This window comes from Vicugna pacos, chromosome 23, assembly GCF_048564905.1.
Source record: "Vicugna pacos chromosome 23, VicPac4, whole genome shotgun sequence".
Classification (NCBI taxonomy): Eukaryota; Metazoa; Chordata; class Mammalia; order Artiodactyla; family Camelidae; genus Vicugna; species Vicugna pacos.
In genome coordinates, this window is record NC_133009.1 from 15364040 (window position 1) to 15391843 (window position 27804).

The 27804-nt window shown below is 38.1% G+C and overlaps 1 protein-coding gene across 2 annotated transcripts in view; it reads right to left on the reverse strand.

The window, feature by feature from the left end:
- Positions 1-1885: 1885 nt before the first annotated feature.
- The window catches only part of PLA2G4A (phospholipase A2 group IVA), a 133026-nt gene continuing 107107 nt past the window's right edge, over positions 1886-27804 (reverse strand). For both annotated transcript variants that reach the window (XM_006198776.4, XM_072948534.1), the window contains 6 exons: positions 26059-26130; positions 21743-21985; positions 17354-17538; positions 10903-11098; positions 9258-9415; positions 1886-2499 (listed from right to left, as the gene is read on the reverse strand). In XM_006198776.4, the coding sequence (XP_006198838.1) occupies positions 2368-2499; positions 9258-9415; positions 10903-11098; positions 17354-17538; positions 21743-21985; positions 26059-26130 (986 nt within the window). In that variant the 3' untranslated portion in view covers positions 1886-2367. The remainder of the gene's footprint in view (positions 2500-9257; positions 9416-10902; positions 11099-17353; positions 17539-21742; positions 21986-26058; positions 26131-27804) is intronic.

Below are 27804 nucleotides of genomic sequence, written 5' to 3' on the forward strand. Positions count from 1 at the left end.
TGAACTCTTTCTCAGGTAGCTTGCCTTTCTGTCCCCTTCTCACTTAGTTCTTCTGGGATTTTATCTTGTTCCTTTGCCTGGAACATATATATTCCTTTGCCACCTAATTTTATCTGAACTTCTGTTTGTAGTTTTATATATGTTTGTTATGTTTCTCGACCTTATAGAAATGGTGCTCTGTATAACCTGTCCTATGCATACCAGCAGTGAACCCCCTCTGTCACCCAGATGCCAGGGGCCAGCTGGTCCCAGGGTAGAATCTGACCTGCTTCTGTGGACTCCTTCCACAGGCTGTGGGATTTTTGTTTTCTTATTTCTGGTGTTTGCTCCCTGGCGGGTGAGGCTGGACTGGAGGTTTGTGCAGGTTTCTTGGCAGGAGGAGCTGGTGGGTAGGGCATGTCTAGGGGCGTGTCTGCTGATGGGCGGGGCTGTGTTCCCACTCAGTTGTTCTGCCTGAGGCCTCCCAGCACTTAAGCCTGCAGGCTGTTGGGTGGGGCCAGGTCTTGGTGCTAATGACTCAAGCAAGGTGTCAGCCTCCAGAAAAGCTCAAGTAGATGAATGCTCCTCAGATGTCTGCAATCGGCTGTTATGTCCCCAGGGTGAGCCACAGCTGCCCCCCCACCTCCTTAGGAGACCTTCCAAAACCAGCAGACAGGTCTGGCCCAGGTTCTTACGAAGTCACGCATCTGCCCGTGGTCCTGGTACCTGAGATTTTGTGTGCACTCTTTAAGAGAGTGCAGCCTCTTTTCTCCTAGTCCTGTGGAGCTCCTGCAGTTAATCTCCATTGGCCTTCAAAGCCACATGCGCTGGGGGCTCCTTCCCCCGATGCTGGGTCCCCATGCTGCGGGGCCAGATGTGGGGATCAGAACTCTCCTCTGGGGGAGCCTCTGCAACATGGTTGTTCTCCACCTTGTGGGTCACGCACCTGGGGGGTCTGGGGCCCGATTATATCATGAGCACACTCCTCCTGTTGTCCCTCTGTGGTTTTCTTTTCATGTTTTCAGTTGAAGATCTTTTATGGAAGCTTCCAGTCTTTTTTTGTACCGATGACTGTTCAACAGTTAGTTGTGGTTCTGTTGCATTTGTGAGAGGCGAGCTAGAGGTCCTACTACTCTGCCACCTTGACAAGATCTCCACTTAGTGCTAACTTTCTAGAAACTTATTTGTATTGTTTATTATTGGCCACCTCCAGTAGAATGTAAGGGCCTTGGGAGCAGGCCCTTTTGGTCACTTTTGTCCAGTGCTGTATCCCCAGATCCTGCAACATGCCTGATCACCCGTGCTGGGCGTTCACTTGCCGAGTGTATAAATCAACCAATGGAAGAATGAACTTTCAAATGTTCCCTTCCTTTTTTTTTTTTTTTTTTTTGGTCTTTCCTCATAGGTAGAAATGTGAATGAAAGGTAGGAGGGAAAAAGAGACATGAATAAAGAAATGAGAGAAAAAGGTAGAATCAAAGAGAGAAGAATGAGGAAGCCTTTGTATTTGGAAGACTAACCCTGAGCCTTAGCGATTCCACAGTAACAAACCAAGGTCGTGCGAAACGGACAGGCTTGCGGGTAGAGCCCTTTGCATTCTTCTGAGTTTTTCTCTGAGGTCAACTGCTGTCTCTTGGATAAACAGGGTAATACCAGCAAAGTAAAATGTTAAACTAGGAGTGGGTATGTTTTTCACCCCCTACATGCTGAATAAATATATACCATTTGCTCAACAAATTATATATACTTTCTCTTTTAAGAAAAATCATCATGATATAAAGTGGCATTTCACATTTGAATGTAGGATTAACAGCTTTTGTATTTGAAAGCCATGAACCCGAAAATCTGTCATAGCAACAGTGCAGTATTTCACCTAAAAATAATAAAAACTCAGTTGCCTCTTGCTAATTTGTGTACAGATGTATTTATTTCATATATGTATCTATGCATATTTAAATAAAAATAGTGTTGTCTCAGGGCACAAGTAAATCCAGTCAGTGAATTACACTCACACAGAATGCAGAGTCTTACTTACTGAGATTGAACTATTTAAATATTCTAAAAAAGAAACCACATTTTAAAAAAGAGGACACATATGATAGTTGATGAGGAATGTCTAAAAAATACAGTGTATGTCCTTACCTTTGCATCAAGAAACTCATACCGATAGAAAACATAGCTGAGTATATTTTCACACAATTGATACCATCTGTCAACCTAGCAAACTTACATGGGTCTTATTCTCACGCAGCTAAGTAACTACATCGCTGAGTATCAGCCAGTCCTTTTGAGATCAGTGCTGATATCTGTCCTGTGCTTTTAAATCCAGTTGTTGGGGCATTTCAAACTGCCTCCGCATCAGAAATTGCTACCCTTTCTAGTCCACAAACTATGCTGTGGGTTTGCTTAGAAACTCCTTGTTGAAGAATCTTCTTGCCTCGACACTACTGAGGGAAACAGAACAACGAGATGGATTCTGTCTTCTATATTCAATGCTTTCAACTATGGCATTCTTTATCACCTGCAAACAGAGGCGAAAGGTGTATGATTAGTGCTGTTCTGAACTCACTTAAACATCTGCCTAGTCAAAATACATGTAATAAGTCTTTTTATTATAGTATTTTTGAAAGAAAAAATATGTGTATATTTAAATTCAGCATCCCCATGATGCTCTTGCTAAGTTCACATCCAGATACCCTTCCTTCCCCTACCAGAGAAAGAACTATTCTGGGAGTGTTCCAGGTTTTTTGCTGGTAAAATATGTGTTTTTTAGCTGATAAAATTGGGAGTAAACTATGTGCGACTTGATTGGTGCTAACGTGCAGCCCCTGTTCCGTGACTTCCTGTAAGGCCAGTGGGCAGGTCCTCTATGCTCTAACAGTAACTTTAAACAAGCAGTCATGTTCTAGAAAGAGGAATTTATCAGGGAAATGTAACAGCTTTGCTTGTGTTCAGATTTTTAATTTTACATATATCTTTTTTTCCCCAGAAGACATATATAAAATGGGCTCAAATATTACTGAGTCTTTTAATTAAAGCAGATATTCGCTGACCCCGTATTTCCCATCAGAAAGGGAAACATAATTCCATGGTGACAAAAGAGGGCTTCAGGTCTGTGAAGGAGAACTCGACAGAAGGCCTTCAGTCAGTCATTTCTTGGCTGTGTGAGATCAAGGGGAATTAGCTTAAATCCTTGAGCCTGTTTCCTCTTCTTTCAAATAGAAATACTACTACTAATCTTGGCTTTTGTGGGGACTGGAGATGGTTTATATAAAGGACTTTGCACAATGCCTGGCACACAGGAAACATTTCATAACTAGCATCTATTTATTGTTATTAAACTGTACGTGAGGAATCTTAGGAGTTTTAAATGAGACGTGAGGCTGTAAAGTTTATTAGAAATCTATATACCTTGTATGCCAATAGTGGGCTTATGAGATGGTAAAAGTCAGCAAATCAATTCTGCTATCAAATGTGTCCTGATACAGCTCTCTTTTAATAATCCCCCTGTCTTTCTAGAGACCACGTCAGCAAGTTTTCAGCTGGTTTCACCTTCTGAAAGGAGCACCAGAGCAACGTGAGACTCATCAGCCTTCACTGCAGAGAAGTCCCCAAGTAAAATTAACAATCAACTATTTAATTCCCACACAGCTTTAAAAAGGACCACAGGGGACATTATACTGATAATGGCTGCTGTGAACTTCTTTACAATGAATTCATGAGCGCAAAAAAATAAGTATCAATATCAGGAAACAGTGGGTTTATCATAATTGGCCCCTGAGAAGTGTTTTTTAGTAAACAGGCCATTCTTACAAAGCAAAACAAATAGTCAACATTTATAACTGCAAAACCCAAATCGTATGCAATTAGAATGTGCAAGTTCAACCACTAGGTGGCATATTAACACCATGGAACCATTAACCAGGTTTTTCAGATTACTGCAGAAAATACCCATTTGTTGTGATGCATGATTCTGTGATGTAACCAGAAGGGGCTAAGCTCATCACTACGCCAGTTGCTAAATTCAGACCTTTGGGCATGACACGTGATACAGTTAGGTGTGTTCAAAAAGGCCGTGTTGTATTTGAATCTTCCTTTTTTTTTTTTTATTGTCCTAGGAGTAATCGTAAATAGTGTTTACATCTCATTTTCTCTTTCATTCCCTCCTGAAATTCACTGAGATTCCAAATCCTTCCCGTCAGTGTTATCCCAAAGTAGCCCTCATATCTCAACCTTCTCCACCCCCACTGCCTACCCCTAAGTAAGACCCATGTCATCTTTCATTTGTGCCATTTCATAGCCTCCTAATTTGCCAGATCCTTTAAATATTTGGCAAGAAAGGCAGAAAGTAAGAAAACATGTAAAATGTAATCTTTCCCCAGAGGAAACAGATTTAGAGAGGTGAGATTGGAAGCAGTCCACAAGTACAGACTGAATTCCTACAATAGAAAATTTAAAATGAGTCTTAAAAGGAAGTTACAGGATATTTTGAGAGAGAAATAAAAATTATAAATATAACAGAAATGTAAGGAGAAATTCTAGTCTAGATTACTGCAGACTGCTGGCTAATGCCTGCCGTCCCAGTAAAAACTGAAGTGTCACAAAAGCAGGGGCCTTGTCGGGCTTGTCGTTTCTGACACCGGCACTCAGAACACGGACGGGGGAGATAAAATATTTGTAAAATTAATGACTGCCCAGAAAGTGCTCACTGGAGGTCAAATTAAACAGGATAAAGCTCGGCTCCCAGGGATAACAAGACGAGATGGAGGACAAGGAGGGCTTTGTGAGTGGTTAGTGGAAAGAGTGGGCTTTCTCAATAAGGGGATAATCTTAGAAAGAGGCTGAAGATGGAAGGTCACGGCATGTACAGGAAACATCTGGGAGCGGGCCTGACTGGAAAGGAGGCTGTGTTTGGAGTATACTAGGAAATAAGGCTGCTTGAGACACGGTTCAAAAGTGAGGAAAGAGTGAGAAAAAAAAACCCTTTGGCCCCAATCTCAGTTCCTCAACATAACTGTGTGATTTCCAGCAATTGGCCTAAATAATCCACGACTCAGCTTCTCACATATAAATAAAGTACTGACCTCATGGGCTAGTTTTGAGTGCTGAATATTTGAAAAGGAAATATCTGGTTTATAATAAGCACTTAAAACTTCCTTGTTCTTTTTGTTTTGTGCACTGTTGAGTGATCAGTCCCTAAACAGTGCCTGGCACAGTAGATATTCAATAAATATGTGTTGAATTGATAAATAAGATGTAAAAAGATTATAGGCAGCATTGAAGGCAGGTGAATTTGGGCCTGATAGATAAGGCCATGATACCTGATTAAGCTTCTAAATTATTTTGTAAAAGATAAAAACTTCAACTTGCACCTTGGTGGTCAAATATCAATAAATTAAGAAGCGATACCAGGACTTCTGGATACATGCTTTTCCTCATTTTCTTCACACCTAATATTTAACACTTTATAGGATCATTTGAGAAAGAATTTTAAAGGTTCATGATTATGCATCATTGGCCTACACTGAATAAACTGTCACTGCTTTCAGAGTATGCCTACTGAATGAATAAATTGAATGAGTGAGGCTCATTTTCCAGTGATAACTGAATCACCAAGGTCTTGGAAAAGAGCCCTCAGAAGGTGTATTTCTGGATCAGAGTGCTAGTTGGCCAGGCTCCCCTCATGGAGAGGCTCCGTGGTCAGGAGCTCTGCCTCCAACCATCAGGCCTGGGATCCCGACTCCTGCCGCCCCCTCCTCCTGTCCCATCAAACTCTTCAGCAGTTTCAGCCAGTAAGTCAATGACATTTTAAAAATGATTTGTGAAAATTTTGTTGCGTATTTCTTTTAGGTACCGGACATTGTGATCAGCATCTCTGGAGGATACAAGGTAAATAAGGCAAGTCATTGTTTAAAGTGTTTAAATTTATAATTAAAAGCATAAGATAATATGAACACTGAATATGATTATTATCATTATCATATTACTTGTTTCAGTTTATTGAGTGTCTCGTACATGCCAAGCTCTTAAATTATTTTACTTAATCCTCATTCCGATCCTATAAAATAGGTATCATTGTCTCCTTTTACAAATGAGGGAAGTGAAATTTGAAAAGGTTAACCAACATGCCCAAGGTCACCGAGAGAAGAGGCACAAACAAAAATCTGAGCACCCAATTTGGTCTGACTCAGAGCCTCTGCATTTTCCGCATACCACGTGTCTTCCAGTAGAAGTCACTATATATTAGGTTTAAGAAAAAAAGGAAAAAAAGAAATGCTGCCATTGTAAAAGCACTGAGACAATGTTCAGTGAAAAGGAATTTGGGAGAAGTGAGTAAGTGCAGAAACCCGATGCTAACGAGAAACCCAGCCTGCTGTCACGAAATGAGCAGAAACAGAAGTTCTCTAAAGATGAACAGGAATTTAGTTTCAGCAGAGCAGGCCTGCTTGGATCTCTGAGAAAATGAAGCAACAGATGCACACAGCCTGCTCGAGGCAGGTTGGCCTTTTCAGAGTAAGGATTTGAGTCAGAATGTGAACTGAAGGTGAAAATTTGTCTTCAGTCAGGGTGGTCATGGCCACAAAGTTGAAAACTGTCTCCATGGGATTGGCAGTGAGATGTCTTTGCACTAGGAGAGTTTATATTCACAGTGTCTCCGATTTGCGAGCAGCTCCGCCAGTCTATGGCAAGTAAACCTGTGCTGTGTTGCGGAAGTGTGAATTAGTCACCTCCTCTATTCAGATGGTGTGGGAATGAGCGATTTAGCTCGTGACTGAGCCTACTGACCTCTCCAGCATCCTACCTCAGAGTTTGGTGGGTCTTTCTTTATTATCACTTATCAAGAAGCTTTGATTCTGATAAAATATGTTTGCCTGGCTAAAAGCAAGGAGTGGGAGTCATCAAGGAAGAGATGAATGCCAGTGAAAACTGGAAGTCTTAACCTGGGTATGAGGCGTGCGCGCGCACACACACACACACACAACCAAGAATCACTTGAACACAAGTCTCAATGGTCATACAGTTTAAGAGGAAGCCTACGTTCATTCATTCAGAAATATACGTATTTACTGCCTAGGCTGCTGTTACTTGTACTGACATGCCCATGCTCTCAACTGGCCATTTGCAGAGGTGCTGAGGTGTACCCACCATGGTGCAACGTATAGACACACATAGGTATGGTTCCCACTTAAAAGCAGCTTCTGTTCGCCGGGCACTGTTCATCCGCCACCTGACTGAAGACGCACTGCTGCCATTAGGGCAGGTGCTGTTACCCCTGTTTCAGAGATGAGGAAACTGAGGCGCAAAAAGTTTAAGTAGCTTACTTAAGGTCACACAAGTAGCCCATCTAAGAGCTAAACGTGGTATCAAGTCCGTGACCTTGCTCCTATATACTGTGCCAGGAAAGTTCTTAGAAGCAATTAAAACCTGCTTAATTAACTGGCTTGTCAAAAAGTCAGGACAGTTATTTTGGAATTCAGTCTGGTTTTGTTCAGGCTTTAACTTTTTCATGTATGTGTCAAACAAACTACTTTGAAGAATGTTTGTAAAATATATAAACAGAACTGTATCATTCTTTATAGAAAACAGCTTGGCAGGTTTTACATGAATCAGAACTGAAAACAATGAGAAAAATGTAGGTGTGTAAGGTATATATACACACACAGATACATATATATGCACACACACACACAGATGTAATTATACATATGTATATACTTGTACACATGTATTTATACAGATGGATGTTCCTGTGTGTGTCCTTCTATTTTCCCGTCCAATGGGGCATTACTGTAGTTCTGCAATATATTTTTTTTCCATTTGAGGACAATTTGATAGTTTAATACATTTCATCTCAAGGAATGCACAGTATAGTTAGTTTTGAGGTTACTGGATTCATACTGGAAAAACAGAATAACTCCTATATTACCCCTTAGTTCTTTTCTGTTTTAACAGCATGAGGTTTTAGAAAACACAACTCCATTTTGAGAATGTGTTTGCCTCTACGAATCATAGATTAAAATACTGATTTTCTCTTAATATTCTTTAAATTTTCACCATCGTCACAGAAACAATGTAGCAAATGGATTTCAGATTTTCACTGAATAATAATAAAGGGAAAAATCTAATTAGAAAATGATTTATGCTATAAATTTTGCTAAGCATGTTTTATGTGAATTATCACATATTCACTAATGAAGGCTAACGAAACCCTTTAGATAGTTGCAGAAACTGACACTTATTGGGGAAAATTTTATATGGTTACAAAAATTATAGATATCGATTAATACACATATTGTGTAACTGTTACAACTGCACACAACTGATTGTTAATAATCTCAGGCCAACCTAAATAAACAAGCAAACTAAATGTGCCAGAATTCTATCAGCTCATAAAATCAAATTAAACCTCATATGCAGAGAACACTCATCCACATATGGTACATTCTTTCTGTTCTATTCATAGAGTCTCCAAAATGACTGGCAAATCAGATACGATGCCTTTCCCTCTCCATTTAATTTTTCTTTTATTCTTTTTTTCTCATGTGCAAAATCCAATTAGGCTGGTGAACTTGGGCTTTTACAGCTGATAATCATTTGTCTGACACTATAATGTGGAACCACAAGCCAACATGACTCTAGTTAACACAACTGTGGTCCTAAATGGTGAGTTAATAGCTGAAGAATTTCACATAGAGACAGAATCTTAGCAGCAGACACACTAGTGATAGGAAGGACACTGAAGAGAATGACTTGTTTCTAACGTTTCTAACCAAAGCGTTACTTGGTATCTCCAGGGCTAAAAACAGAGGGGCTGCTGCATTGGGCAACATTCCCAAGGTCCCTAAAAATAAAGACACTGATAAGTGTGAGTGTATTCATTAAAATTCATGCTGTTTTTTGCACATTAACTACACTTCTTGTTACACTCACTTCCCTCTCTTACGTTTCCTTTCTTATCACTTTTATTCTTACTTATAATTTATCTTATCATTTGATAAATACTCGAGGTACTTTGGGAAAGAAGCTGAGGATTAATCAATCCTTCAGTCATATAACAGTATGAAACGTGGGCTCTGCCGATCTGGAGGCATTAGCTTTTTTGTTTGCAGATTTTATACGGTTCTGCTGGAGATCAACAGAATAATTCACACAAAATGGTATGATTCAGCTGGTGTCATTCATAAACCTTAGTTTTACTTAATTAGAAAGAGGTATTGCTATGTCGTGTGATACGGAAGTGCTTGACGTTGTCGGTGATGGACCACGGGAGGCACTTACGTCAATGTTGTTCAGGGTGTTGAAGTACATCAGGTCATGCAGCCGTGTGAACGCTTGGTTTGGATACTGGAAGTTGAAGGTTGAAAACGGTGATTCGGGGTCATCAAAGATATCGAAATCAGCCATCTCCTTCTCTTCCTTAGTTTCTCTTGCAACACCTAAACAGAAGAAGAGTCTCAAATGGTGTAATTTTGAAAATTACAAAGTATCTCTAAAACCCAGGGGGAAAAACATACAAATAGCCATAAACACAACATGGGGAACCCCTGCAGGGGTCATGTAGTCCTTAGTAAACACTACGAGGCCTCCACCCATATTTCCCAGACTTGACCATTTCTGTGTGTTCTGACTGGGCAACTGCCAACTGCCAGTATGTGTATCTCTGTGCCTGTGGGCTTTCTATCCCTCACTGTAACTGCGCACGGCTGCTCCGCTCGCTAGCAGCTGGCTGGAAAGTCCAGTAAATAAGACTCTGTCCCAGGAAGCGGTCAAAGACCCTACAATGCTGGTGTGTGAACTCCCTGCTTCCCTTTCCACTTGCTGTTTAAGCAGGCAGGATGATTCTGGACCGTGGGTTCTGTTCCATTTCCTAGGGCTTCTCAGCTGGATCAAGTTCTCCTCATGGTAGCAGGCTTCCTACTACCTCTTTTGTGATCTGCCTTTCTTCCCTTTACCAGCTTCCCACTCTCTAAAGTTCCCCAGTTCACCCAAATAAACTATTTATACTTAAATCCTTCGCTTAGAATCTGCTTCTGGTAGAACCCAAACACAAATTAATTGTCTTCATGTCACAGGAATCCCTTCCACAGTCTCTTTTTGAGAATTAACAGTGACAGAAAATTCAAAATTTTCTAGCTTTTCAGGACTCCACTGTTCGACAAGTAAAAATGCCAGCCGGTTCTTCCTTCTCTTGGGTAGAAGTCTGACTCATAACAGCCTCCACGCTACTGATCCTTCCCTGACTTCCTCCACTATCTAAAGATGACTTTCCTCTTCGTTGTCACCTCTCAAATCTTCCACGGCTATTTTTTTGCACCTTCCCTTTCACAGCTACATTTTATGGTCTTAAGATAACATGATTTTTAGGCCTTTAGAATCTTTAAATCTCCATTTGTGAATCAAAATCCCCCAGGACACAGAAGAGTCTGTAGACCCCTCTGGATGTAGTAAAAACAAAATACGTGACTTGAACTTCATTCTCTTTTTCTATAGAAGGTAACATGAAGTTACTAGCCATATTGTACTGCTAGGTTACATTAATCTCATGATAAATTAAAATTCCCAGAATTTTTTGTGTGCTTTGCTCTGAAACAAGGGCTTCTTTACAAGGGTAGTCTTCAAAATATTTAACCACCCCTATGACAAGGGCGCCCATCAGTCAGAACAAATGCAATCTGAGGCTATGGAGTAAAGCCCCAGAGATTTTTACTGAGCTAGTTGTTCACCCTTCAGTTTCTGGATTGTGAGGAACTCAGAGGATGTTGGCGTGAGAAAGGGGGGGAGTACTTGGAGTCTCAGCAGAGTAGCCATGGGAAGGGAAGTGTTCAGTGTTGTAACGCTGGTACAGCAGTGCCGGTGCAAACCCGCTTGATGACGGTCTTGCTTCATCAGATTTCTGCTTTACAGCGTATCATTCCCAAGGTACCTGGAGCCTTGAACTTTCTGAAGTTGATATTGGCCAGAACAAAGTGGATGATGGTTGGGCAGTCTTTCTCGACCTCAGGATTCTTGGGCTTAAAGACATAGCACTCCTTCAGTCCTTCTCGATCGAACACATAAGGGTCAATCTTTGGAAACGGGAGCTTGTTCATCTTAGCCCATTTTTCTGCAAGTAGAAGTTCCTATGGAAGAAAGGGCAAGATGCATTAGGGAATTTTCAGTCTTCATTTGTTCAGTTGGTTCTGCTCATTATTAAATATTCGTTAGGTGTGTACTGTGTGCTGGCAGTATGCTCCTTGCTAGGATGAATAATGATGACCCTGTTCTTAAGAAGCTTTTCAACCTCAAAAAATACGAAAGGCCTCCATAGACAAACTCACTATTGTTTTGTCAACTCCTGGCACAGTGCGAGTCACACAGGAGGCATTTGAAAAATTATTGATGAACTAAGTAGAATGAAATTATGTTGATTTAGTTGCTAAGGAAAAAAAATTTTTTTTAATTAAAAAGAAAGTTTAAGTACTTTGTCATCACATGGATTCATTCAGTGATCATCATTAGTTGCCAATCTAAGCTCCATGCTCAGCGGTGGGGACATAACAGTGAGTAAAACTTCTGTTGTCATGGGACTTCCATAGCCCGGTGGGTGACAGGCAGTAATCAGATAACCCTTCAGGTTGAACACTGTGGCAAATGCTATGAAAAAATACTCATTTGGCATGAGATTTTGCAGTATACCTGGACTGTTTCCTCAGCGTGCTTATTCATTCATTCAATTCATTCAGTGTTAACGACTGAGCCCCTGCTGTGTTCTAGCCATAAGGGAGAGGCTGTCCTTGGATTCTGGCAGGTTATAAGTCAATGGGAAAGGTGAATAATAGATATTATAAGTGCAGGATGAAAGAGGCAGGGAACATGACGGATGGCTTCGTGCCTGGGCTGTGCAGTCTGAAAGCTCAGCATACCTTAGCTGAGTGGTTTGAGACAACTGCTTAGCACCACAGCTCAACAGGCAAGAAATTACTCTGCGGGCTGAGGTACCAGTGATGCTCTCCCAGTGGCACCATGAGGATCCTAAGTAACAGTAAACAGGGACCAGGATGTTCACTATCCTGAACAGCGAGCTCCCAATCCTATTTCAACTACCTTTTGTGTACTTCTTTCTCAGCAAACTTATTTGTTTTGTTTTTTAAACTTTTTTTTTTACTGAGTTATAGTCATTTTACAATGTTGTATAGCAAACTCATTTGTAAATAAATAAGTTATAAATTAAGATTAATACTATTATCTTCCTCAGCATTGCTGTGAGGATTCAATGAGATGATGTATCTTTTTAAAAACTTAGTAATTTATATTTAACAAAAGAGTACTTTAAAATAGCACCTTAAATTTAGAGAAAAATTACTTTTCATTGAACTTTCACTGTTCTTGATGCTTCTGGAATGTCATGAATTTTCAGTTGATCAACTCTCTCAAAGCCATTTGCTAAGGAATAAAAACCTGGGAGAACAAAGGATGTGATTTATATCAAAGCACTTGTTTCATAAACTGTTAAGCTAAATGTGATTATATTTCACTTAGAATCTCATATATATGAATACTTGCTTGTTTGAAACTTGAGAAAAATTTCACCTCTAAATCATTTTTCTCCCTGTTCAGTGGAATTATTCAGCTGCTTTCTCATCTAGCACTGTTCACAGTTATTCGTTAAAGATTGTTCAACATCAAAATAAAACCAAAAGTTCACCCTGGGATTGCGTGAGAACAAGGAAAAGAAAGAGCTTTCTAGTGTTTACAAACATGACTCAAGAGTATGACCAATGATGCGTGGCTGTGTGGAGAAAAAAGGAAGAGGGAACTGTGTGAGGTAAAAGACCAGGCTATTTTTAGATAGATATTTTACGCTGGAATCAGGACGCGACGGAACTTTCCCTTTCTTTATATGATCCTGACATGGAAAAGATTAAAACCTGATGCCTATAAAGGCAGTGATTACGGGATGGAAAACCTGTCTCCTCTCTGGTGTCTCGTTTCTCTGTAAAGGCTGAGAAACAGTGACACCACTAGGAGGAAAGCAGACGAGTGTGAGGAGTATTTTAGAAGAAAGCAGTGAGCAAAAATTTGCTGCTTCCCAAATTACAGCAGGAAGTCAGAACTGCGTTCTGATTCTCTATTTTGGTGGTGGTTTGACACCCGAGGACTTCAGATTTCCGCAGACTAATCCATGGTAAATTTACATAGTACTAACTAAAATGAGTTTTTGTGTCCATAGAAATTTGACAGTATCCTTCCAAGTGATACTTTGTCAGGTGTTCCCACTCATTTGTGAGTACTGAAACATCTTGGAAGATAGGAAAAACTATCTAAATAACATAGAAATATTAATGACAAATCCTATTCAAACTTTCCTTGGAGGGACCTTACTGGTAAACTAAATTTGCATGGCATATATCTAAGTTATTAAATTGTTAATAAAAAGAAACTTGACGAAATGAAACAGAGTTGCTTTTCTTAAACCAATTAATAAGAATACTGTTTAGAGTCATGAGGCTCTTTATATTTGGACTGTTATTAAGGTGTGTGCTCACTAAGCTAAAATAAAAAAATAAAACTCCAGTATCACTGACATTGACGTCATGAACAGTCAAGGCCAGTTACAATGTAGATGTAATATGAACTGTGTTGCCTTTATCAAAAGCCCTGATATCCATCATTCTCTATCTCCCTGACAGAATCTGAGATTTAACTACACTTATGAAATGCTTTTATCAGTAATTGTGAAATAAAGTTAGTTGTTCTAATGTTTTGCCCAGGATTTAAGTTCTACTCTTTAATTTCAAATGGCATCCATATTTCAGTCTGAAAAAAATAAGTTATTTACTATTTAAGCACCGTAATCATACTGCATATGTCCAGCTATTGCATTCATACTTCTCCCCTCTCATCAGAAACTTTCACGTAGATTCAGTTTTTAAACCTTACTATATTATACCTAAAGTGACTATTCCACTTTAGCATTAATAATATAATATTTTTTTTTATTTGGAGGGGGCATAAGATGTTTTGGGGGGCTGGAAGTGTTCTGTATCTTGATTTGGGTGGTGGCTTCATGGGTATGTACAAATGGAAAGATTAATCAAACTGTATCCATGAGTATTGCATGGCATTGTAATGTATGTTGTTAAAAAGGTAAATAAAGCAATCATAAAATTATTTTTAAAAATTTTAAATAGTATAATATTTTTATCAATTTAAAAATTATATTTGAGTAATCTTCCAGATTCAATTGAAATGCATATTATTATAGTGACAATCATAACACTCCTGTGTCTTAAAATATCACTTGCAATATTCCACATGAACCTGAAAAGTTCAGTTTGTTCACTTTGAATTTCCTGAAGTTCATTTTTGGAGGAAAAAAATGTATTTTTTATATATATATATATATATATATAATATATTGCAATCTTCTTTATATTAAATCTCTGAAATATAATTCATTATTTCCAGAATGATAAGCTTCACGCTATACTCAACCAATCAATAAAGAAGATAGTCACATATGAGGAAGCAGGGTGGCATGTAAGGAACTGACAACATAATTCTAAAACACACAAATGAGAATGCACAGCTGGAAGGGTCTACAGATTTACACGTGTGTGTGGGTATAATGTGTATTATATGTGTGTGTAGTGATTGTAGACTCTAAGATAGGAAACAAAACAGTGTGGTACTGAGATAAGAACTGTCAGACTGTCAGATGGATCAATGGAAAACAACAGATCAACACAAAATAGATCCTCATGTTCTATAATAATGTATGATAAAGGAAGCATCACAATGTTAAAAAAAAGTCTTTGAGGGATTGTGTTATTACACACCCAATATATTAAGAAGATTAATGAGTTAAAATATTTTAAAAGAATATCATGAAAAGAAAAATAGTGATCTATACGTAACTGATCTTGATAAGAAGTCTGAATTTCAAGAATAAAACCAATGAAAGAAGTCACTATATTTTTTAAAACATTAAAATCATCAGAAATAAAGTCTCACAAGCAAAGGAAGAAAACTGAAGCAAAAATGTGTTTTTGTATCATGTTGTAAATTTTCTGAACTTTGGTTTTAATATTTTTTCATGCCAGCAAAGCCATGTAAAGTAAGTGCTTTGTAAGTGCTAGGCCAATTGAACTGCAGATACATTCTAATATACTAATATATATTGGTGCAGCTTTTTTGGGAAGCAATCTGGAAATATTTATTACAAGTCTTGATTAATACAAATCTAAAAAGCCAACCTAAGGAAATAATAAAGTGTGTGATTAAAGATTCATGTGCAAAGATGACCACTGGAGGAAAAAAGTGACAAGATAACAATAATCTAAAAGTTGAAAATAGAGCAGCATTGTTACATACATTTTTGCATATCCACATGTAGAGGTAGCATGCCATGTTTATAATTATGTTTTTAAAGTATTGAATTGTATGGGAAAATGCTCACATTGTAATTTTAGAAAGAATCAGATTGCAAAACCGTGTGACGCTGGTGTTGACAAACACACAGACACACACGCAGTGAAGAGAGAAAGAAATAAAAACCAAACTTGTCAAGCAGAAGCACTTGATTGATGTATATTCCAAACTTCCAAATTTTTTATGCGTGTTCTACTTAATTAGAAATAGTGAACCAAAAAATGTTTCAGAACTACAATAAAGTACATTGGTTCTTTTTAGGGGTAAAAAGTAATATTCTAAAACCTTCTTCCAATATCAGTTCATTGAGGTGGTGGAACTCTGATTCATACATAAAAGGATGGCGTTGGCCTTTTACATTCCCACTGGTGAAATGAATAATCAGGTTCTCCCACCTCCAGAACTAGCTTCTAAGCTATCATGGTAGAGTCATCTGTTGAAACTCACCTCCCCATTGCTGCTCATAGGTCATCAGCTCCTGCTCTTGGTTTTCACAGAGACCCGCCCTGGTGCAATACTTCACTGGCCTGTGCTTGGATTACACTAAATCCCTCTTAATTTTAATCATTTGTGCTCCATTCTCCAGTTCATCTTACTTTCCACCGTCAAATTAATCATCCTAAAATTCCAATTTCATGAAGTCATTTGTCTGCTGGAAACCCCTTACTGATTCTGTTTGCTATCATCAAATCTTAAATTCTCCCCTAACGCCTTCGTGATGGGAGCGTGACATATATCACTTCTTATCAGATCACTCCTCAGATGTGCTGATTTCCACTTCTGTGCCATTGTCATCCTGTTTCTATTATTTCCCTGCTCATCTGCTCCACGACACACTAATCTATTCTTGTTTGGCCCTCCTATAATACCCATAGTTATATAAACCCTAGTAACTATTTAACAGGAAGTTTCTTGATTTCCTTCTGAATGACTCTTGTATATAAAAGTCTTCCCCCCAGAAAAGCTAAAATGTTATAGACACCAAGAACCATGTTTTACCATTGATTCCTATAAAAGTTGGAAGTCATCAAGTGAGTACTTTCCCCATTTCCAGTCTCCATGCCTAACAACAAATCTCCGTCCATCATTATTTCCCCCTTTCTCTCTTGTCCCAATACAGACATTTTCTACTATTCTCCACCCGTATTTCTGTATTTCCCTTCCACTCCCAACCCCCACAATCTTCCCAGGAATGTGACTCTATCATATATGTCACCTCTCCATTCTCTAATAACATCTTCATTCACGAGTCCCCGGCATCAGCATTTAAACACGCTCAGGTATCTCCAGCCTACCTTCCACAGGAACACGGTTCTCCTAGTCCCCCTACGCTCCTGCAGAGATAGTCCATCTCTTTCCTCCCTGGATGGTTGATAGAACTGTCTCTCATTTCCTTCCACTTAACCCTTAATCACTGCAGTATGACTTCTGCCCTCACAACCTTATTGACACTGCTCTTGTCCATTTCCCCAAAGACTTCCTGTTGTTAAATATCTCCAGCTGGTTTTCATAACACTGCACACTTCCTTGTTTTTTGTCCTGTTCCCCTGACATTACTATTGACTTGTCAAGATGCTATTTTATGCCCTCTTCTCTTCTCATAGTGTACACTCCCCATGCATGGTTTTAATTATCTTTTACCTGCCAACCCCCAAATTTCAGCCTAAAGTCCTTCCTGAACTTCAGATATATGGCATCATTCTTGTCCTGCTCAGAATTATGAACTCGAATGTAGGTCATGAGAAATCATTTAAAAGTTTCTTTAAGCAGGGGAGTGATTAAATCACACTTGTATTTCAGAAATGCTAGTAATAAAATATTGTAAAACATTTCAAAATATTCTACAATAATAATGTAGGAAATCAGAGAAAGGGGTAAGAAATTGGGCTCAGGAGGACTGAGAGAGCCACAAGGCATGCTGAAGAATGCGGTAGATAATGGAAGGCTATGTAAACACTCCTTACCTTGAACGGAGGACTAGAGTCACTCGGCCTTGCAGAAAAGTCAAAGGAGATGATGAGATCGACTCCTCTCTGCGGCCTCAGGATCAAGGGGTAAGGCAGGTTAAATGTGAGGCCGCTGTCCACCACATGAATCTTTTTACTTTTGACGTCCAGAGGCTCATATATCTGCTCAAATTCATCAGGATCTTCAAAAAGGAAAGAAAGGAAAGAATGACTTGAATAATCATTTAACTTTGTTCAGAATATGGAAACTATTCACTTCGTCAGTGTCTGAATTAGAATTCCATGGAGTTAGCACTCTAGTGGAGACGCTACTTAATTCTCACAATAACTCTACAAGATAGGAAACGGTTGTTCTATTTTACAAGTCAACTAGGAGTAAACAGTGAGGACTGCTGCATCCTTACTAACCTACAGTTTCATCAGGATCAGGTTTGCTGGTTTTTCCTGTAGCTCTGCTCTTCTCTCGTTAACTGAAGCTTATGCTAAGTAACGGCTCAGGACTGCCAGCTAGCACATGACACAGCTAGGAGTCCACTGCAAGTCGGTCTGTCTTTAAAGTCCTATACTTGAGGCACCTTCAAGTGGGACTTCTCAAATACTTTAGCGCCTCTCACTGCATTGTGAAGAGGCGGATGGAGTTGTTAGTTTTTCCGAATTCATTTGAACTTGAACATGACTTGTTGTTTAACATCCACTAAAACATCACAGAGTTTGATAATTGCCTTGATGGAAGAATATCCTTCCATAAGTTAAAGCATGCAGGATTTCCAAACCTGTGAATGAGTTAATCAGGTTCTTTGATGGATATGGAAACATGCTTTGTTTTATAAGTAAGTACCACTTCCTTAAAGTTCAGCTGTGGAATTTTACGATGGTCAATGTACAAATACATCACACAGATTCAATTTATAATGTACAAATATTTGGATGTTTGTGTTTTGAACTCTGGCCTAAATGAACTCATGATTTGATTTCTTATTCCAGATGGTGTGTGTCACAGTAAATAATATAAACACAAAAGTAAACAGGAAAGAAGTCATGTAACTAATAAATATAACTTCCCCAACATTAGTTTCCGCAGGTATACAACTATTTTGAAATAAACAAATGAGGGGAATTTTATCATCTTATTTCTCTTGTTTCCGAGAGATGATCTGCAAGGTGAAGTAACAGGTACAAGACAGGACGTGAACTTTTTCTCATTTTAGGTTGAGCAATTGTTCTAATTCTAGAATGCTCAAATTTTAATCTGTATAAACAAAATAGTAAACTAAATGTAAGATTGTCCCAACATAGTATCTAGGTACGATAAAAACAAACTCCAAAAATAAAAGAGAAATAACCTTAATGTTTTAGTTAAATTGTGGTATTTTAACTGCATAATAAATAATAGTTTTAATGAAGACTTTATGAACCAAATTGATCACAGCTGATGATAATAAACCTTTTAACTTTTCAATCCTGAAACATATAATTACTCTACAACTTGGAAATAACCAGAAGGAGATAAACAGAATCTATCTTGGTAAGGGCTTTGTCTGAAAAAGCTCTTATCAGTTCAGCACATTCAATCTAAAATGCAGTCATTTTTAGCAATGTTGGTCTGTAAACAATAAATTTGAATGAACTTGTCACTCACCTGACTGGATTTTTGACTAAAGTCAACATGCTATGTACATTGTTTTCAACTGAATAATTACAAAGCGACTGAAGTATAATTTAATGAGATATACAGAGAGATAAAATTTAAAGTTCTTTCCTAAGCTCACTAAAGCAATTTTAGGTTAGAATATTTCAAAATATCTCAACAAAATAAATATTTAGTCTGTGTAATATCATATTTTGGAATGATTAATATTTTCTATCTCTTCGTGTCATTTTATGAAAACTTTCCATGACTCTTTTTGCAAAGGGCACTAAATAAATAAAGGCGTCAGATAAAGTGATGGACATCTCTGGTCCTCCACGCACTACGGAGAGGGCAGACGGAGACCACGCATCCTCACTGACCTCACTTCCATCACGATCTGGGTTCTAGCAGGATGGGGTTGCTGGCTTTTAGTTTTACTGGACTTTTCTACTATTGATAATGGAAGAAAATAAATCAACTATGAATCAAACTTTTGTGTAAGGGTCATGAAATTACTTCAGTCTTCACGAGGGCAAGGATAGCATGTCTTGTTGTTGGCAACTGGCTCCCTAGTGCCGCGCACACCGAAGGAGCTCTGTGAACACTGTCAGTGCAAGAATGGTCAGAGGAAAGACGGCAGATGAAAATGAAGAACAATCTGAAAGAAGGTGGGAATAATGAAGGTGGCACACTTCCTAAGTTCACCAAATTTGTCTAATAAAAATACAGGATGCCCACTTAAATCTGAATTTCTGATAAACCACAAATAACGTTTAGCACAAGTATGTCCCAAATGTTGCAATGTTCTAAGGGCATATACTTATACTGTATACATATGTGAAATATATATATATAAAATGTGAAATTCAGATTTAACTGAGCACTGTATTTTATCTAGCAATGCTAATGCCTTCAAATCTACATAAACTACTGCAAAACCACCAGGAAGTTGTTAAAATGTCACGTGCAGAAACTGTGATGTGTAAACCACAGAAGGAACTACACTTGGTGATGTGGTCAAAGTAATAACATAAAACAGATGTAATAAGTACACACAAAGGAAACTTCCATTTTTACATCATCAAGACAATGACTAATCAAGCCAAGGGCTATGACGAAGGAAGTGTAGCCAAAGGAAAAAGCTTCTGAGCAACATCAAGTGGCCTAGTCAAGTGTCCCAGTTCTAGCTCAGCTGTGCAATTCTAACAAAGATGATACCATCTTATTTGAGTATCCTTTTCTATGGAGTAAAATAACTAAAATTCTTTCCAGTTCTAAATGCTCTACGAGGCTAAGATTTTTAAAGCTCATCATCATTCATCTACGAAGCCTAAGTTTCTAAAGATGTATTTAATTGGTATTGTAATGGCAATAAGTAAAAGCATGAGCCACGATACACACAAATAAAATGTCACTGTATGGTCAAATGTTTTTATTTTGGATGAATTTAAAAAGAGACGTTGACTTTATCACAGATAGACTTATTATCATTCATATGAAAGGGTTTGCATTACAGTTATATAATCAGACATACCTCATATCCTAGACTTTGATGCCACAAACAGTGCAAAATATAGTGAATTTCTACTCCTCTTATTCAGACAACAGGGTAACTTTTGCTTTTGCAATGTCCCTTAAGCTCAAGCAAAAAACAGAAATAGCATTACCAAAACCACAACAAAATCTAAAGCCATGTCCCAATTTTCACAAATATCTTATAGGCAGAATCCTTAAACAAAGAGTAGTAGAAAGTTTTGGGGAAAATTCCATTTATGTTTTTATAGCCTCCTGTCAATGTCTTTAGGCAGAAATGACTGCTCAATGACTTTTGGGCTGTTAAGGGAAAAAAGATGGTATGTTGAGGTAGAAAAATTTAAGATGACAGGAACATTATAAGAAAGGTTATTAGGTGGTGATTACTCACCAAGACAAATTTAACTTTTAATTTGGAACACGCATGGAACTGAAGAATAAAGGGAAGTATTCTTTGGAATTTGGCTAAGTGACCAACCTGCAAGTGAGTACATTCTTACGAGGTGGCCTTAAAAAAGTTACCTAACCTTTTTGAGAACTGGAGGGACAGACTCAATAGCCTGATGGACACTGCAGACTGGTGATGTCAGCTCCACTGCCCCCCGCAGGTGGCATGTGTTACTGCACTGCGCTGGAGAGTCAGGGTGAGGACCACATCAACCACGTTTCCTCACAGTCTCGGTTCTACTGAGACCCGTCCTTTGCCAAGGAAACACACCCACGTGAAATCTGAAGGAGGAAATGAGGCAGAGGCTATGTTTCTGCTATTTCTACTGCCAAGCATACTTGTGGGGGCGTTTTGGGGGTGATTCTGAAGTGTTTTTGGAATCATTCCTAGACGCATAGCCTGGAGCTTGCTCCTCCAAGCCTTGGAATGATTTTGTAAGCATCTAATTCTCTATTTTAAACCCCTTTCAGTTAAACAAAGGAGAGGGTTTCCTGTTTTCTGTGAGTGAACTTTGACCTATCTAGAAAGGAGCTCAGGCCCCTTTCAATATTTTGATGAGAATTGTTTATGCTGACCTGGCAACGCCATTTTCGGTCCCATGTATTTTTTTTTCCTTCCAAAAAACAGTAATTCAGAGCCCTTCACACATTAAATGCATATTTTGTTATTTGATTATAAATGGATTACTATTAATAAATAATTAAGATGCCGCTCCCCAGAGAAGGAATGACGATCTCCTGCATTTGCTTCCACAGGTTACATTTTGTGTACTTACCTGCTACAGCTGCATCCAGTTCATCTTCATCCAAGGACTCCTGGGTGGAAAAGTTTCTCAAAGGAGACATTGGATAGGAGGTATTGAGGTTCAAGCCCAGCATGAAGTTGTGCACCTTCCCAGCACGCCCTTCTCTGGTGTTGAACAAAGCCGAGTCACTCACCAAGGCCATTATCATACGTTGGACCCAACTTGCTTGATTATCATTTTGATATTCCCTTTCCGCTTCTTCATTTTCAGTGCCTAAGGAAAAAGAAAGGGCCATTAGAGAGATCCCAGAATCCACAAAAGAAAAAGAGAAAAAGATCTTTGGGCAATTGAAGGTTAAAATGAACGATGAAGCTCTATGGCTTTTGATTTCACAAACGTTTGTATAAAATAAATATTTCAGTGAATCATTTTTGTTCTCAAATTGTTCTTACTTTACCCTTTACCTGTCGTCAGTCTAAAGGCTGTATTCTTGACCACGTGACTTGGCCTGTTCTCAGATTTCCAGAGAAACTTCTATTTTCCCCTTCTCCTTCCCTAGTTCTTTTCTTCCTTTTCCTTGGCCACAAACACACACATATACACACACACACAGGGAATGTCCACAGTAGATAATCCCATCCCCGTCCTTTCCTAAGTTTCCTTCTCTGTACTGTTTAATAAACATCCAGAAATCCTGCAAACTGAGAGCAGTCATATGAAGGATCCAATGTGCCTTTGCTGCTCAGTAAACACCCTGTGAACTGGCACTGCACCCTTACTTATAAAGTTTGGGCTTTAAGAGTCTGTAATTTAAGCACATGTTTTTAAATGTTTTAAAATTCAGGAATCTTCCAAAAGAAGCAGTTTTAAATGACTCTGTCCTTAAAACCTATGTACTCATCACTACTCCTAGGAAGACATAGTGTGTCAGTATTTAGAGCATTGGCTCCAGAAACAGACTGCCCAGATTCCAGCCCTCTCCCCTGTTCACTAGTTAGTTAATCTTTCTCAGCCTTCATTCATCAGGTTGTTAGTGCAGTCATGTACATTTCTTAGAAATTTCCGTATTAAATTCTTCATAAACATCAGTTGGTAGTAGAAGTAGTTGCAATAGCAGCAGCACCATCGTAATCCTCATCATCAATATTTTCCATTCATAACTGAAATCTAAGAGCACTGTATGGTAGAGCATAATCCCTTAGCTAAATCCCTTCTGTTCAGATTTCTGGGAGCTCTCTATATAAATACATGCACATATATAAGTCTATATTTATATTTGTGAGTGTTGAGAAAGAAAAAAGAGTGTCTATGTTCAAACTTCATAATTTTCAATAAATGTTAACTAAACATACATAAAACCATAATACTGATTTTTATCCTCACAAAGATTATCTTAACTGAGCTGAGTAAATGAGATCTTTCAATAACCAATCCAGATGACGAGTCACAAAAAAACAAATACACACTCTTTTCTACTCCCACACTTCTCTGATGCCAAATATGACAAAGAAAATTTTTCACTAGAACAAACTAGGCTTTAAAATGGGTGATTTATATCTTCAGCTACCCAGGATGTGAATAAGATCATTATTTTCCAATGATCTGGAGCTTCCTTCTCTTTTTCTTCTTTATCATCATCACTGTTGTTCTTCTTTATCATCAATCACTGTTATTTTTATTAAATTTATCCCACTTCTAAACCAGCAGAGGATCTACTTTCCTTATGATATATTTGGAAATGATGTCATCTGTGGGACCAACCTAGCGGTCAAGAGATAAACGGTATCTATTGCTTATCAGCTATAATACCAATAGTAAATTTCTATTTGATAGCCCTTGACTTACAGCCCTTTGTATGCATTTGCTAATTTGATGATTATACTAATTCTGTGAAAGCAGGTAAAATGATGCCAGAACAGAGTTGAAAAAAACTAAAGCTGGAAGTGACTAAAGACATTGTTCAAAATCACACGACTAAACATTAAGGGGCCCCAAGAGAAGGAGAAGGTAAGCCACAGACTGGGAGAAAATATTTGCAAAAGACACATCTGATAATGGAGTGTTATCCAAAATATAGAAAAAAGAACTTTTTAAAACTCAACAAGAAGAAAACAAACATCCCAATTTAAAAATGGGCAAAAGACCTTAACAGGCAACTCACCAAAGAAGACATACAGATGGCAAGTAAGTAGATGAAAAGATGTTCCACATCATATTTCATCAGGGAAAAAACAAGTTAAAATGAGATGACTATAGGCCTATTAGACATGCCAAACTCCAAAAGACTGACAACACCAAATGGTGGCGAAGATGGGGAGAAACAGAAAACTCATTGCTGGTGAAAATGCAAAATTGTACAATCACTTTGAAGACAGTGTGAAAGTTTCTTACAAAACCTAATTATACTTGTGTCCATGACCCAGCAATCATGCTTCTTGATTTTTACCCAAAGGAACTGAAAACATACCCACACAAAAAATCTAAACATGGCTGTTTTTAGCAGCATTATTCATAATTGCCAAAATTTGAAAGCAACCAAGGTATCCTTTAGTAGGTGAATGGATAAACTGTGGTACATCCGGACAATGAAATATTATTCAGGGCTAAAAACAAGTGCACTATCAAGCCATGAAAAGACATGGAGGAAACTAAAGTGCATATTACTAAGTGAAAGAAGCCAATCTGAAAAGGCTACATACTGTATGCTTCCAACTGTATGACATTCTGAAAAGGCAAAATGATGGAGACAGTAAAAAGATCACTGGTTGCTAGGGGTTGGGAGTGGGAAGCAGAGGGATGAACAGACAGAACAAGCGGATGTTTAACTCAGTGAAACTACTCTTTATGATACTGTTATGGTAGACACATGTCATTATACATTTGTGAAAGCCTATAAAATATACAATACCAAGAGTGAACCCTAAAACTTGGACTTTGGGTGACAATGATGTGTCAGTATAGGTTCACTGATTGTAACAAATGTACCGCTCTGGTATAGGATGTTGAATGTGTGAGAGATTGTATGTGTGAGTACAGGAGACGTATGGGAACTGTCTGTACCCTTTGCCCAATTTTGCTGTGAGTCTAAAACTACTCTAAAAAAATAAAGGCTAAAAAGAAAAGAAAAAAATGAATTAAAAGCTAATAAGAAATACTCAAAAACATCCTAAATATCATTCTCCAATGTAGGCTGGTACTAAAACCAAAGCAGCCATGTCCAAAGTGCCCTTGAACTTCTCAGCCTTAAGATAACCAACCAGTACTGCCAAGGTGATCAAATGTACTGATCTTGGCAATTTACTTGATAATTGAGAAGCCACTATTACATCTACTTGATAGCCTCCAAATTAACACATAATTCATGTTAGAAATGCTAGGCATATGCTATCCATCTCCTTTGTACCATCACCTTCATTAAGAAGAAAATTCGGGGGAAAAAAAAGAGAACTGAACAACTTAAAAATAATAGCCTGGCTATGAAAAGAGAACTTTAATTTTAGTGTTGATTCAGCAAGGATAAAACAGAGTCCTCCAATATCTAAACCATGGCTGGTGGAATTCATTAAGTTTTAAACAAAAAAGCATTTAATATCTTTTAAAACTTAGATGATTGCATTCAAACCATAATAGGAAATGTTAACCCAGTTGTTACAAAATCTTCTTTTTGATTTTTGTTTGTGTTTTGAGCTATTGGGAACATTTGTACAAAGGGTGTGTCAAAACGTAAAATCATTCCATTTTACCATGTAACATTTGCAACAAATATCCCTGATCCTTGCCTTATCTCTTCCCCAACTCCACAGTAACCTCCATGATCCACACCAAGCTAAAAAACTGCCTTGTCAATATGTAGAAGAGCTCATTCAAACTACAAAGTAATATATGCAACAAAAAGTTCTGGATACTTCTACCCCACTTCATCACTGATCCCTTCCTGAAAGACACAATGTTGGCCATGGGATAAGGCTCAGGAATGGAGGGAGAACATAATTCTTCAAATGTTACTTAATAATAAAATTTTAAAAGATGAAATTTTAACTATTAAAGTCACATAAAATGCTCCCAAACCACAGTTTCCACGCTGTGAAGCCTGGAGATCTAAATCAGACTTAAAACAGAATTTGGTATTTCTACCATCTCCATTTGTTCTCTATTTGTCCAATTGATAATATTTTTGAGGTATTAAAAAGTAATGAAATAAGAGAACACTGATGTATTGCAGATTTTATTCCACATACAGCATCTTCAGCTCTCTGAACTGAGAGCTACAATTCTCTCACTCAGAGACAAAACGTTCACATCCCTTCTTAACACACTACTGCCAGGGAAGTTCCCAGCTCACTTACCTTTGGGTTCCTGTGATTCGTCATCACTGTCTGAGCTGTCGTTACTCACAATATGCTTTGCTGTAATATTTTCTGTGGAAAGAAAACAAAACAACTGAAGAGTCTCAGGTGTCCAGACTCACAATGAAATTCACCATCAGGAAGTCACCTCAGCCAAACCACAGAATGAGGCCTACTAGCATAAACCTAGATCAAGTTAGTAAATCTAAATGTATTGTATTTACTAGTATTTTCAAATTTCTCACTGGAAAACAAAATTTCCCTAATATAAAAAATTAGGTTAGAATTTATTCTTACATGATTTAAAAGGTGAGAATTTTTATTTATCTTAATTCTGACAGGAGGAATAACTTGATTACAGGATTCTTGTTACACCAAAAAACAAAACAAAACAAAACATTTTTCCTCAAATATGTTGAAATGATGTTTTGACAGTAAATACAGGGTAAAGCCAAAATCTATCAGGGGCTTACAAATCAGTTTCAAATGAATGAAGCTATTAATATAAGGTATCTTTTGACTTTTAATAATACTGAATATTGTCTATTGAAAAGTGCCCTTTGGCATCAAGGATTTGTGCTTCCTCAGAACATATTAAGAGAGCAGTTATAAAAACTAATATAGAAACCATAAATCCTTAAAACAAAGACAAGGGTAGAATCTAGCATAACTAGTTGTCTTTTTTCAAAGAAAATGTATCTGAATTATGGAGTACACAGACCATTTTATAATCACCATTTACAGAAAAATCAAACTTCTTTTGGACACTTACCTGAAACTCCTTTCTGTAGGGTGACTTTTTTCCCTGCTACTAGTCAGTAGAATTTTTTTTTTCAATCCTAAGAAACTGACTCCAAATTTATAATTTTCAGCCATTTGGGGTTTTAAACTCAGAGAAATACAGGTATAGCATTTGGTTTCCCCATATTTCACTCCGATTTACCTTAAAGTCTTTCTTTAGAAGAGAGGAAAATATAAACAAAAACCACCTCTGAACACCCCTTGAAGAGGTAGACTTTAGTCAGCCAGTGCATGAAAGGGTCACCAGGAGCCTGCAGCTCCCCTCAGCCACCCCTCTGGTCTCATTTCTGGAAACCCTTACCTAACCTGAGGTAACACGCGTCCTGCTGACCGTCGCTCCTCAGGGACACAATATTCCCTTTAAGTCTGACACACAGGAAAAGTCAATAAGCGGCCCAACCACGGGTCTCAAAGAGGACGTCTCACAACAAAGAACACGCTCAAGACTATTGAATATAAACATTCTCCTTTCCCTTGGCCTGTGGCCATTGTCTCATCCACCTTCAGATGTGTTATTTCAGTCCTATTCTCTTCCTGCCTCAGGAGGAAAAAGCAACAAACCCTGGGTTTATCTGGATTATTCAACAGAGAAGACCACAGAGAACCAAGCCTCACAAGATGTGGTACTTCTGTTCTTTTTCTCTTTGTATTTTTTCTGAAATATTCATGTAACTTAGAGAAGAGTTAGTTATTCTCACAAAATTAGAGTTGAGAACAGGGTATTCATCTGGGATATAATGGTCATTAAAATAAATCAAGTCAAAGCATCTCAGCATTATATACTTTTCCTTACAGTTACCCTTAAGAGAATGTGGCTCTGTAGTTGAGGCCAGAGCACACTCAAAAGTTCCGCCAACCTAGGCTGTTTATTCATTGAATGATGCTTGGAGGACAGGAGCAAGTTCAAGTACAAAGTACCTTTTTGGTTGTTTTTAGTTTTATTTA